Here is a 12,086-nt window from a genome sequence, read left to right as displayed (position 1 = left end):
ATTTCGGAGGGGAGTTTTCGCCAGTGTCCTGGCCAATATCAACCACTCAATCAGCAGGGCTGGGGTAGATTGTCTGGTGATTATAACATTGCTGTTGTGGGAGCTTGCTGTGCACAAATTGGCTGTCGCGTTTCGTACATTGTAATGGTGACTACGCTTCAAAAGTACTTAATTGGCGGTAAAAAGCTTTGGGATGTCCGGTGGTCATGAAAGGCACTGTATAAATGCAAGTCTTTTTTAAATGTAGAAGTCACCAGTCCTTGATGGTATGGATTCTAAGAAGAGGGAAATTGTCATTCTCAAGAAAATACCATAATTTGTCAAATATCCTTGGAAATGGAATTTGTGCCAAAAGACTGGAGGGTGACGAATGTTATACCCATATTCAGGAAAGGGATAATTCAGGAAATAAGTTGTGGGTAATCTTCTAAAGTCCATAATACGAAATGAAATTTGTCAAGCATGATCTTTCTTTCTGAAATCCATGTTGGCTGCTTCAAATTATTTTCTCCTTTGCTTCAAATTATTTTCCTCATGTCAATATTTAACTAAAGATTCCAAGTTTTCCCCATCACAGATGTTAAACTTACTGGCCTGTAATTATCCAAGTTAGTATTCTCTTCATTTTTTTAAATGGGTTATTACATTGGCCACTCTCCAGTTTCCCCCATCCTGAATAGAACCCTAAAATACAATTTCTAGGGCTCCCTCTATATTTTCTCCCATTTTCCTCAGGGTTTTTGGCCCTAGTACTTAACTAACTTCTCCGATACTTTCCTTTTTATTTATCATATCTCTCATCTCATTTTTAACTAATTTAGGATTTATCTCCTTCCCCCAAAACTTTCTCTTTTGTAAACACTGAAGTAAAGTCATCATAGGCGGTCCCTCGAACGAGGATGACTTGCTTCAACAGCAAAAAGGACAGGTTCATAGATGTTTCAATGAAGGACCAGATATTGCAGTCCTGAATTCCAATCGAAGGATGTGCATGGACTTTTTAAAAATGTGGTGACCGTTGCACATTAGCCATCACACAGGCTTGATCGAGCTAGGCCTTTATCCAGTGGCAAGGGTTAACCAAGAAGACTGGAGACCTGCTGTGCTGCATGGACCTAGTGTACACACCTATCGCAATGTGGGCTGGCCGTGCTGCTTTTGGCCCCGTAGCCTCATTTGCCGCACCTCCGCCACGATCTCTCGCCGCTCCTTCGCCAAAAATATTCGCCGCACCTCCGCCACGATCTCTCACTGCTCCTCCGCCACAAAACACTCGCGGCTCCTCCGCCACGATTTCCCACTGCACTTCCGCACCAAACATCCGCTGAACCTCCGTCACGATCACCCATTGAGTCTCAGCCACGATCCCTCATCGCTCCTCCGCCTCTCCCGCTCGCCGCACCTCCGCCACGACTTTCCCGCTCCTCTGCTGTACCTGGGCCCCGCCGATAATCCTGCCCACACTCCAAACGGTGACCTGTGTCCTGATGACATCACCCGGTCGCCCATCTTGAAATCGTCGCACACTTGGAGAAGCTCGCGCTGGAAGTTGCAGTGGTCCGCCGCTCCAGCTCTTTTATAGTCCGACCTGTGGAGGTGTTCTCTCGCAGGTTGGGGGGACACGATGTTCCAGGTCCGCCGCTCCGGATCTTTTATGGCCCGACCTGTGGAGGTGTTCTCTCGCAGGTTGGGGGGACACGATGTTCCAGGTCCGCCGCTCCAGCTCTTTTATAGTCCGACCTGTGGAGGTGTTCTCTCACAGGTTGGGGGGACACGATGTTCCAGGTCCGCCGCTCCAGATCTTTTATAGTCCGACCTGCGGAAGTGTTCTCTCGCAGGTCGGGGGTTCACCACTAACCCGAGGAGTGAATTCCACACCTCGCAACTCTGCATGAAGAAGTTTCTCCTTCCCTGTTCTAAATCTCTTGCATTTAATTTTGTATCTACGGCCCTTCAACAACAAGAAACAGTCTGTCTCAATCTAAGCTGTCCCAATCTTCCAGAATTTTAAACACCATCATATCCCCCCCTCCCCCCCCCCCCCCCCTCAATCAGCATACCAATAATAATGGCAATGTTTCACAAAGACACGCATGTAGTTGAGGCTGTAATGATCTGGGTCACAAACAAACAAAATGAATTAAGGAAATTGTTTGAAGAGGATAAAACCCTGCAAAATGTACTGAAAACAGAAAATGCAAGTATAACACAGTGGGTCCACCAGTGCCATACCATCACTGTGTTCTGACTAAGGTTCCACACCAAGCCAGTGCTATATGCAAGGATCACTTTGCCAGCATGGAATTCTGATGAAATTAACGCAATAGTAAGGAAGGACATTAGCTTGGATGATGTGGAATCTGTATGGGTAGAGCTGCGGAATACCAAAGGGCAGAAAACGCGAGTGGGAGTTGTAGTGAGGTTGTGGACAGCATCAAACAAGAAATTAGGGATGCGTGCAATAAAGGTACAGCAGTTATCATGGGCGACTTTAATCTACATATAGATTGGGCTAACCAAACTGGTAGCAATAGGGTGGATGAGGATTTCCTGGAGTGTATTAGGGATGGTTTTCTAGACCAATATGTCAAGGAACCAACTAGAGGGCTGGCCATCCTAGACCGGGTGATGTGTAATGAGAAAGGACTAATTAGCAATCTTGTTGTGCGAGGCCACTTGGAGAAGAGTGACCATAATATGGTAGAATTCTTTATTCAGATGGAGAGTGACACAGTTAATTCAGAGACTAGGGTCCTGAACTTAAGGAAAGGTAACTACGATGGTATGAAATGTGAATTGGCTAGAATAGACTGGCGAATGATACTTAAAGGGTTGACGGTGGATAGGCAACGGCAGACATTTAAAGATCACATGGATGAACTTCAACAATTGTACATCCCTGTCTGGAATAAAAATAAAACTGGGAAGGTGGCTCAACCGTGGCTAACAAGGGAAATTAGGGATAGTGTTAAATCCAAGGAAGAGGCATATTAATTGGCCAGAAAAAGCAGCAAAGCTGAGGACTGGGATAAATGTAGAAGCCAGCAGAGGAGGATAAAGTGTTTAATTAGGAGGGGGAAAATAGAGTATGAGAGGAAGCTTGCTAGGAACATAAAAACTGACTGCAAAAGCTTCTATCGATATGTGAAGAGAAAGAGATTAGTGAAGACAAACGTAGGTCCCTTGCAGTCAGAATCAGGTGAATTTATAATGAGGAACAGATAAATGACAGACCAGTTGAACAAATACTTTGGTTCTGTCTTCACGAAGGAAGACACGAATAACCTTCCGGAATTACTAGGGGACAGAGGATCTAGCGAGAAGGAGGAACTGAAGGAAATCCTTATTAGTCGGGAAATTGTGTTAGCGAAATTGATGGGATTGAAGCCCGATAAATCCCCAGGGCCTGATAGTCTGCATCCCAGAGTACTTAAGGAAGTGGCCCTAGAAATAGTGGATGCATTGGTGATCATTTTCCAACAGTCTTTCGACTCTGGATCAGTTCCTATGGACAGGAGGGTAGCTAATGTAACCCCACTTTTTAAAAAAGGAGCGAGAGAGAAAACGGGGAATTATAGACCGGTTAATCTGACATCGGTAATGGGGAAAATGTTGGAATCAATTATTAAAGATGAAGTAGCAGCGCATTTGGAAAGCAGTGACAGGATTGGTCCAAGTCAGCATGGGTTTATGAAAGGGAAATCATGCTTGACAAATTTTCTGGAATTTTTTGAGGATGTAACTCGTAGAGTGGACAAGGGAGAACCAGTGGATGTGGTGTATTTGGACTTTCAAAAAGCTTTTGACAAGGTACCACACAAGAGATTGTTGTGCAAAATTAAAGCACATGGTATTGGAGGTAATGTATTGACGTGGATAGAGAACTGGTTGGCAGACGGGAAGCAGAGAGTTGAGATAAAAGGGTCCTTTTCAGAATGGCATGCAGTGACTAGTGGGGTGCCACAGGGCTCCATGCTGGGACTCCAGCTATTTACAATATACATCAGTGATTTAGATGAAGGAATTGAGTGTAATATTTCCAAGCTGGGTGATGGTGTGAGCTGTGAGGAGGATGCTAAGAGGCTGCAGGGTGACTTGGACAGGTTAGGTCAGTGGGCAAAAGCATGGTAGATACAGTATAATATGGATAAATGTGAGGTTATCCACTTTGGTGACAAAAATGTGAAGGCAGAATATTATCTGAATGGCGGCAGATTAGGAAAAGGGGAGGTGCAACGAGACCTGGGTGTCATGGTACATCAGTCATTGAAAGTTGGCATGTAGGTACATCAGGCGGTAAAGAAGGCAAATGGCATGTTGACCTTCATAGCTAGGGGATTTGAGTATAGGAGCAGGGAGGTCTTACTGCAGTTGTACAGGGCCTTGGTGAGGCCTCACCTGGAATATTGTGTTCAGTTTTGGTCTCCTAATCTGAGGAAGGACGTTCTTGCTATTGAGGGAGTGCAGAGAAGGTTCACCGGACTGATTCCCAGGATGGCAGGACTGACCTATGAGGAGAGACTGGATCGACTGGGCCTGTATTCACTGGAGTTTAGAGGAATGAGAGGGGATCTCATAGAAACATATAAAATTCTGATGGGACTGGACAGGTTAGATGCAAGAAGAATGTTCCCAATGTTGGGGAAGTCCAGAATCAGGAGTCACAGTCTAAGGATAGCGGGTAAGCCATTTAGGACCGAGATGAGGAGGAACTTCTTCACTCAGAGTTGTGAACCTATGGAATTCTCTACTGAAGATAGTTGTTGATGCCAATTTGTTAGATATATTCAGGAGGGAGTTAGATATGGCCCTATGGCTAAAGGGATCAAGGGGTATGGAGAGAAAGCAGGAAAGGGGTACTGAGGTGAATGATCAGCCATGATCATACTGAATGGTGGTGCAGGCTCGAAGGGCCGAATAGCCTACTCCTGCATCTATTTTCTCTGTTTCTATGAATGGTCTAGATCAGAAATGTCAACCTTCGCCCCCACCCCCCCCAGCCCCCAAAATCACCAGACCCACTACATCACTATACCATGAAGAAAATTAAGTGGAGAATTCTATCTTGCCCAGGGAGCATAGTAATAAAGGGAGAAAAGAATAATGCAAAATTATTCGATTGAAAAAAAACAAGTGACAAAATTATTTTTTTGGTCTAGTGTAAAGTACTTGCTAAATAACCTCACCAATTTTTGTTTGTCCGTTACTAATTTGCTATCCGCTCTTAGGGGATGAGGGGTTGGTCTTGCCTCACATTTAACAATTCTGGTTTGAACGTTTTTGTAGTTATAGCCTAGATTGCAATTTTCCCTTTTTATTTCCTTTTTAAAATATAAATTAGAGTGAGAAATTGCTCATAGTAAACGGGACACAAAATGTCCTAATCTGTTGCTGAAGGGAAGCTGGTTTTCAGCTGTCCTGACCCTTGATCTTATTAAATGGCGGAGCAGGCTCGAGGGGCCAGGTGGCCTACTCCTGCTCCTATTTCTTATGTTCTTAAGAGTATAAAGTCAAATTGCTGCAATTAAACAAAGCCTGAGGTTAATTAGAGTTCAATTACTGTTTGATGAGAGAAGTTTGCAGACTGGAAGGTGCTTATAAATGTCTGGCTCCAGGTCCGAATGAAATAATTACCTTTTTCTTTATATACTTTTGAAATGTCTGAAGTCTAATGGATACTTTTAAATAGATGACTTAAATGTTCTGCTCATACACCAGATAAATATCAAATGCAACTGATCCAAGTGTATGATCTGTTTATAGAACAGCTGTAAAATTCATCTGTCGGGGCGGTTTCCTCTTTGTATTAGTTGTAACAATATTGCAAATGGTTTCTGTATAAACCCAATTTACGATTTATAATTGCGGAGTTGTCCATGTTGGAGTTGGATCTGCTCCGCATTCCAGTTAGACATCACAGAAAAGATCAAAAATACCACAATTGGACAGTCTATAAATGCAACCCTCTCTTGATATGTTAAGTATGCATTCTAGCTTTACATCATGAGCAGAAAAAGTGAGCTAGAAACTTTGGGCGTTATTTTTGCAGCCATACAAAAATAGCATTACAGCGTGCGTTAAATTGAGAGGTATTTATATATTAAAAATAAAGGCCACTTCCTCCCTGATGCCTTTCTGAAATTTAGCCAGAGATGGTAAAAATTGTAAAACTGAGGAATTAAGAAAATTTATGATGATGGAAAAATTATTTGAAAAACTTTTCTTCTCTTTCAGAAAGCCATTGAGCTTAATCCCAAAGATGCAACATCAATTCATTTAATGGGATTATGGTAGGAACTTTATCAAGTGCGGTAAATCATTTGTTCTACTTTTTGAGAGTTCTTATGTATTCTAACTTACATAAGAACAAGGAGCAGGAGTAGGCCATACGGCCCCTCGAGCCTGCTCCACCATTCAATACGATCATGGCTGATCCGATCATGGACTCAGGTCCACTTCCCTGCCCGCTCACCATAACCCCTTATTCCCTTATCGGTTAAGAAACTGTCTATCTCTGTCTTAAATTTATTCAATGACCCAGCTGCCACAGCTCTCTGAGGCAACGAATTCCACAGATTTACAACCCTCTGAGAGAAAAAATTCCTCCTCATCTCAGTTTTAAATGGGCGGCCCCTCATTCTAAGATTATGCCCCCTAGTTCTAATCTCCCCTTTCAGTGGAAACATCCTCTCTGCATCCACCTTGTCAAGCCCCCTCATAATCTTATACGTTTTGATAAGATCACCTCTCATTCTTCTGAATTCCAATGAGTAGAGGCCCAACCTACTCAACCTTTCCTCATGTCAACCCCCTCAACTCCGGAATCAACCTAGTGAACCTTCTTTGAACTGCCTCCAAAGCAAGTATATCCTTTCATAAATATGTAAACCAAAAGTATGCAGTATTCCAGGTGTAGCTTCACCAATACCCTGTACAACTTTAGCAAGACTTCTCTGCTTTTATACTCCATCCCCTTTGCAATAAAGGCCAAGATTCCATTGGCCTTCCTGATCACTTGCTGTAGCTGCATACTAACCTTTTGTGTTTCATGCACCAGGACCCCCAGGTCCCGCTGTACTGCAGCACTTTGCAATTTTTCTCCATTTAAATAATTTGCTCTGATTTTTTTTCTCTGCCAAAGTGCATAATCTCACACTTTCCAACATTATACTCCATCTGTCAAATTTTTGCCCACTCACTTAGCCTGTCTATGTCCTTTTGCAGATTTTTTGTGTCCTCCTCACATATTGCTTTTCCTCCCATCTTTGTATCATCAGTAAACTTGGCAACGTTACACTCGGTCCCTTCTTCCAAATCATTAATATAGATTGTAAATAGTTGTGGTCCTAGCACTGATTCCTGCGGCACCCCACTAGTTACTGATTGCCAACCCGAGAATGAACCATTTATCCCGACTTTCTGTTTTCTGTTAGTTAGCCAATCCTCTATCCATGCTAATATATTACCTCCAACCTAGTGAACTTTTATGTGGCACCTTGTCAAATGCCTTCTGGAAGTCCAAATACACCACATCCACTGGTTCCCCTTTATCCACCCTGTTCGTTAAATCCTCAAAGAACTCCAGCAAATTTGTCAAACATGACTTTCCCTTCATAAATCCATGCTGACTCTGCCTGACCGAATTTTGCTTTTCCAAATGTCCTGCTACTGCTTCTTTAATAATGGACTCCAACATTTTCCCAACCACAGATGTTAGGCTAACTGGTCTATAGTTTCCTGCTTTTTGTCTGCCTCCTTTTTTAAATGAACTTAGTCCAGTAATACCAAGACAGTGATGCCTAGTGGAATTCTACATATTGTTTGTGTAAAAAAAAGTAATTCATAAAATTCATCATTTTTTTTTACTATCTGACCTCTTTGCTCTTTTTTAAAAAAAAAACATTTTGTTGTACTAACTATATCTGTTTAAGGAAATATGACCAAATGGTTTCACCTCCTGTTTTATTTGCAGTTACCTTCATTACACTATCCAGTTAGAGATTAATAGATAAGCCTGCTGAAAACAAATGGAAATCTATTCCACTAAGAGCAATCTGTGCAGTGTTCTGTAATTTGTGTGTGTTGGGTGAGAAGTTGAGAGGGGAGTAGTCAAAGCTTCTAATATACTGCCCCTGTGAATGGTGCAGACTGCTGATCCTACATCACAATTGTTTATTGGTGGAATGCTGAATAACCAGCAAAATGAAGGTTGTCTGTAGCCCATTAGTCAGATGGTGTTAAATTCCCAATCACAACCTGTTTGGATGAAGATGCAGCTGAGTGTTTAATTCGTTCACTTTTTCTTCTCTAGGTGTTTCACATTTGCAGAAATGCCCTGGGTCCAACAGAAAATAGCTGCTATGTTCTTTACCACACCGCCAATCTCCACTTATGAAGAGGTAATGCTAACCCAATAACTCAGTGCTGTCTTTTTGTAGATCGATGTGAAATTGTAAACAAAAATTGTTTGTAATGGTCTTTTACAACCTACTGCCTTTTAATTACAGCTTCTATTCCCTTCCCATTTTTAGTCTTCATGGGCCACAAGTGCAGCTGTGAGTTGTTCTCTGACTTCAGCTGCTCCAAAAACAGCATTAGGAGATGCACAAGTGAGCTGGTGACGTCCTTTAGTGTTCTTTCTTCACAATGACACAACTCAGATCAGGATTTCAGAAATGGGAAGTCATTGTGGACATGACTTCCCCATCCCTTCCTTCTGTGTTTTTGTACATTGTGCAGCATCTTGTCATAGCCTTTACTAGTTCATTGAGACCAATATTTACATCCATCACAAAGAAAAAAATCATTCAGATAGCAATCCTTTTCAGGAGTCTTGTACCCTTTAATCCATTTGATTTACGTTGTCCCCTTTCAATTCCATTCCATTCACTACTTGTATAAAAGATGCCCACAGTTCAGACCTCGGTTTCTTTATCTTCTGGTGTCAGCAGCAGTGTTACTGTTATATATGAATAAAGAGTCTGACTGGATACTGTGAGCTCAAAGTAAAGTGTGACCTTAGTCTTTTATTGCAGGTCTCCAGAATGCCTCTCCAATCTGTGAGGCCTCCTTAAGTACCTGTGCCCTTGGAACTCCAGGGGATGAGCCCTCTGGTGGCTGTACAAGTTACATACATAACAACACTCCCGCTTCCCCCCCCCCACCAAAAGTCAACAGTGTAACTATTTACACGGTGAGTCAATCTGGGGCCTTTCTTTCCCTGGTTGATCACCTCGGTGCAAATGCTGGTTTTGGTGAATTGTTTGTTGGGCCCTTGCTGGGCTGCTGTGCAGCTGGCCTTGCTGGGCTGCCTGGTGTGGTTGCTGGGCTGCTACGGGTGATGGGTTCTGCATCGTGGTCAACCACGGTGTCGGTTGCCACTGGTGTGTATGTTGCGGGGGGTCAAAGAAGGTAGGGTCCAATGTGGGTTGCTCAGGATAGTCCGTGAATCTGTGTTTGATTTGGTCCAAGTGTTTCCGGTGAATGAGTCCATTTGAAAGTTTGACCCGAAACACCCTGCTCCCCTCTTTGGCCACAATAGTGCCGGGAAGCCACTTGGGACCTTGTCCATAATTCAATACAAATACAGGATCATTGATTTCAATTTCAAGCGACACACTAGCGCTATCATGGTATGTTCTTTGTTGAAGCCGCTTGCTCGCTACCTTCATGTAGATCAGGGTGAACTAATGAGAGTCTTGTCTTAAGTGCTCTTTTCATGAGCAGTTCAGCAGGTGGAATCCCAGGGAGCGAGTGGGGTCTCATGCGGTAGCTAAGCAGGACTCTGGATAGGCGAGTCTGCAGTGAGCCTTCAGTTACCCTCTTCAAGCCCTGCTTGATAATTTGCACTGCTCTCTCTGCCTGACCATTGGATACTGGTTTGAACGGGGCAGATGTAACATGTTTGATCCCATTACGGGTCATGAACTCTTTGAACTTGGCACTGGTAAATCATGGCCAGTTGTCGCTCACAAGGACGTCAGGTAGTCCGTGCGTGGCAAACATGGCCCGCAGGCTTTCAGTGGTGGCAGCGGACGTTCTTGCCGACATTATCTCACATTCAATCCATTTGAAGTACGCATCTACAACCACAAGGAACATTTTACCCAAAAGCGGGCCTACATAGTAGACATGGACACTGGACCACGGTTTGGACGGCCAAGACCATAAACTTCGCGGCGACTCCCTGGGTGCATTGCTTAACTGCGAGCATATATTACATCTGTACACGCAGTCCGCATCGATATCGGGCCACCACACGTGGGATCTGGCTATCTCTTTCATCATTACAATGCCTGGGTGGATACTTTGGAGGTCACTAATGAAAGTGTCTCTGCCCTTCGTGGGGACCACTACCCGATTGCCCCACAGAAGGCAGTCTGCCTGTAGAGACATTTCATCTTTGCGCCGCTGTTACGTCTTTATCTCTTCCTGCATTTCCACTGGGACACTGGACCAGCTCCCATGAAGCGCACAATTTTTTACTAGGGATAGTAAGGAGTCCTGGCTTGTCCAGGTTGTAATCTGTCGGGCTGTGGCTGGTGATTGCTCAGTCTCAAATGCTTCCATAACCATGACTAAATCTGCGGGCTGCGCCATTTCCACCCCAGTGGTGGGCAATGGCAGCCTATTGAGAGTATCGGCGCAGTTTTCTGTGCCTGGCCTGTGGCGGATGGTGTAGTTGTATGCGGACAATGTGAGGGTCCATCTCTGGATGTGGGCCGATGCATTCGTATTTATTCCCTTACTCTCGGAAAACAGGGATATTAGTGGCTTATGGTCCGTTTCCAATTAAAATTTTAGCCCAAACAGATATTGATGCATTTTCTTTACCCCATAGACACATGCTAACGCTTCTTTTTCAATCATGCTGTAGGCTCTCTCAACCTTAGACAGACTTCTGGATGCATAAGCAACCGGTTGCAATTTCCCAGAATCATTAGCTTGTTGCAATACACACCTGACACCGTATTACAACGCATCACATGCTAGTACCAAACGCTTACATGGATCATACAACTCAAGCAATTTGTTTGAGCATAACAATTTTCTAGCTTTTACAAAGGCATTTTCTTGGCTTTTGCCCCATACCCATTCATCCCCTTTACACAGTAAGGCGTGCAGTGATTCTAACAGTGTGCTGAGACCCGGTAAGAAGTTACCAAAGTAATTCAGAAGTTCGAGAAACGACCGCGGCTCCGTCACTTTCTGTGGCCTCAGTGTGTTCTCAATTGCCTCCGTCTTTGAATTGGTGGCCTGATGCCATCTGCCGCGATTCTTATCCCAGGAACTCCACTTCAGGCACCAGGAAAACGCACTTCGAGCATTTCAACCTGGGGCCCACGCAGTTGAGTCGACTAAGAACCTCCTCCAGGTTCTGCAGATGCTCGACTGTCCCGACCTGTAACCAAGGTGTTGTCCTGGAAGACCACCGTGCGCGAGACCGACTTCAGTAAGCTTTGCATGTTTCTCTGGAATATTGCCGCGCCTGATCGAATTCCAAATGGCTATCTGTTATAAATGAAGAGACCTTTGTGCGTGTTGATGCATTTGAGGTCCTTCGATGATTCCTCCAGCTCCTGCATCATGTAGGCCGATATCAAGTCCAGCTTCGTGAATGTCTTTCCTCCTGCCAGCGTAGCGAAAAGGTCGTCAGCTTTTGGTAGTGGGTATTGATCCTGCAGGGAGAAACGATTGATTGTACTTTGTAATCACCACAGATTCTGACGGTGTTGTCTCCCTTGAGGACTGGAACAATCGGACGGGCCCACTCGTTGAATTCGATCGGCAAAATGATGCCCTTTCGTGGCAGCTGGTCCAGCTCGATCGCTACCCTTTCTCTCATCATGTATGGTACTGTTCTCGCCTTGTGATGGATGGGTTACGCCCCCAGAATTAGGTGGATCTGCACTTCTCCTTGGAACTTCCCGATGCCTGGTTCGAACAGCGAAGGGAACTTGTTTAAGACCTGGGCACATGAAGTGTCGTTAGCGACGCTCGGATGTCGTCCCAGTTCCAGCGTATCTTTCCCAACCAGCTCCTGCCGAGCAGTGTTGGACCATCGGCCGGTACCACCCAGAGTGGTA

At 44.3% G+C, this 12,086-nt stretch overlaps 1 protein-coding gene across 3 annotated transcripts in view; it reads left to right on the top strand.

Moving 5' to 3' along the window:
* rmdn1 (regulator of microtubule dynamics 1) overlaps nucleotides 1–12,086 on the top strand; it is a 98,938-nt gene that overhangs the window by 39,706 nt on the left and 47,146 nt on the right. For all 3 annotated transcript variants that reach the window (XM_070893649.1, XM_070893632.1, XM_070893641.1), the window contains 2 exons: nucleotides 6,235–6,290; nucleotides 8,312–8,399. In XM_070893649.1, coding sequence (XP_070749750.1) covers nucleotides 6,235–6,290; nucleotides 8,312–8,399 — 144 coding nt within the window. The remainder of the gene's footprint in view (nucleotides 1–6,234; nucleotides 6,291–8,311; nucleotides 8,400–12,086) is intronic.

Source organism: Pristiophorus japonicus, chromosome 1, assembly GCF_044704955.1.
Source record: "Pristiophorus japonicus isolate sPriJap1 chromosome 1, sPriJap1.hap1, whole genome shotgun sequence".
NCBI classification, from domain to species: domain Eukaryota; kingdom Metazoa; phylum Chordata; class Chondrichthyes; family Pristiophoridae; genus Pristiophorus; species Pristiophorus japonicus.
The sequence above is the reverse complement of the archived record's forward strand: the minus strand, read 5'-3'. Positions and strand labels throughout refer to the sequence as shown.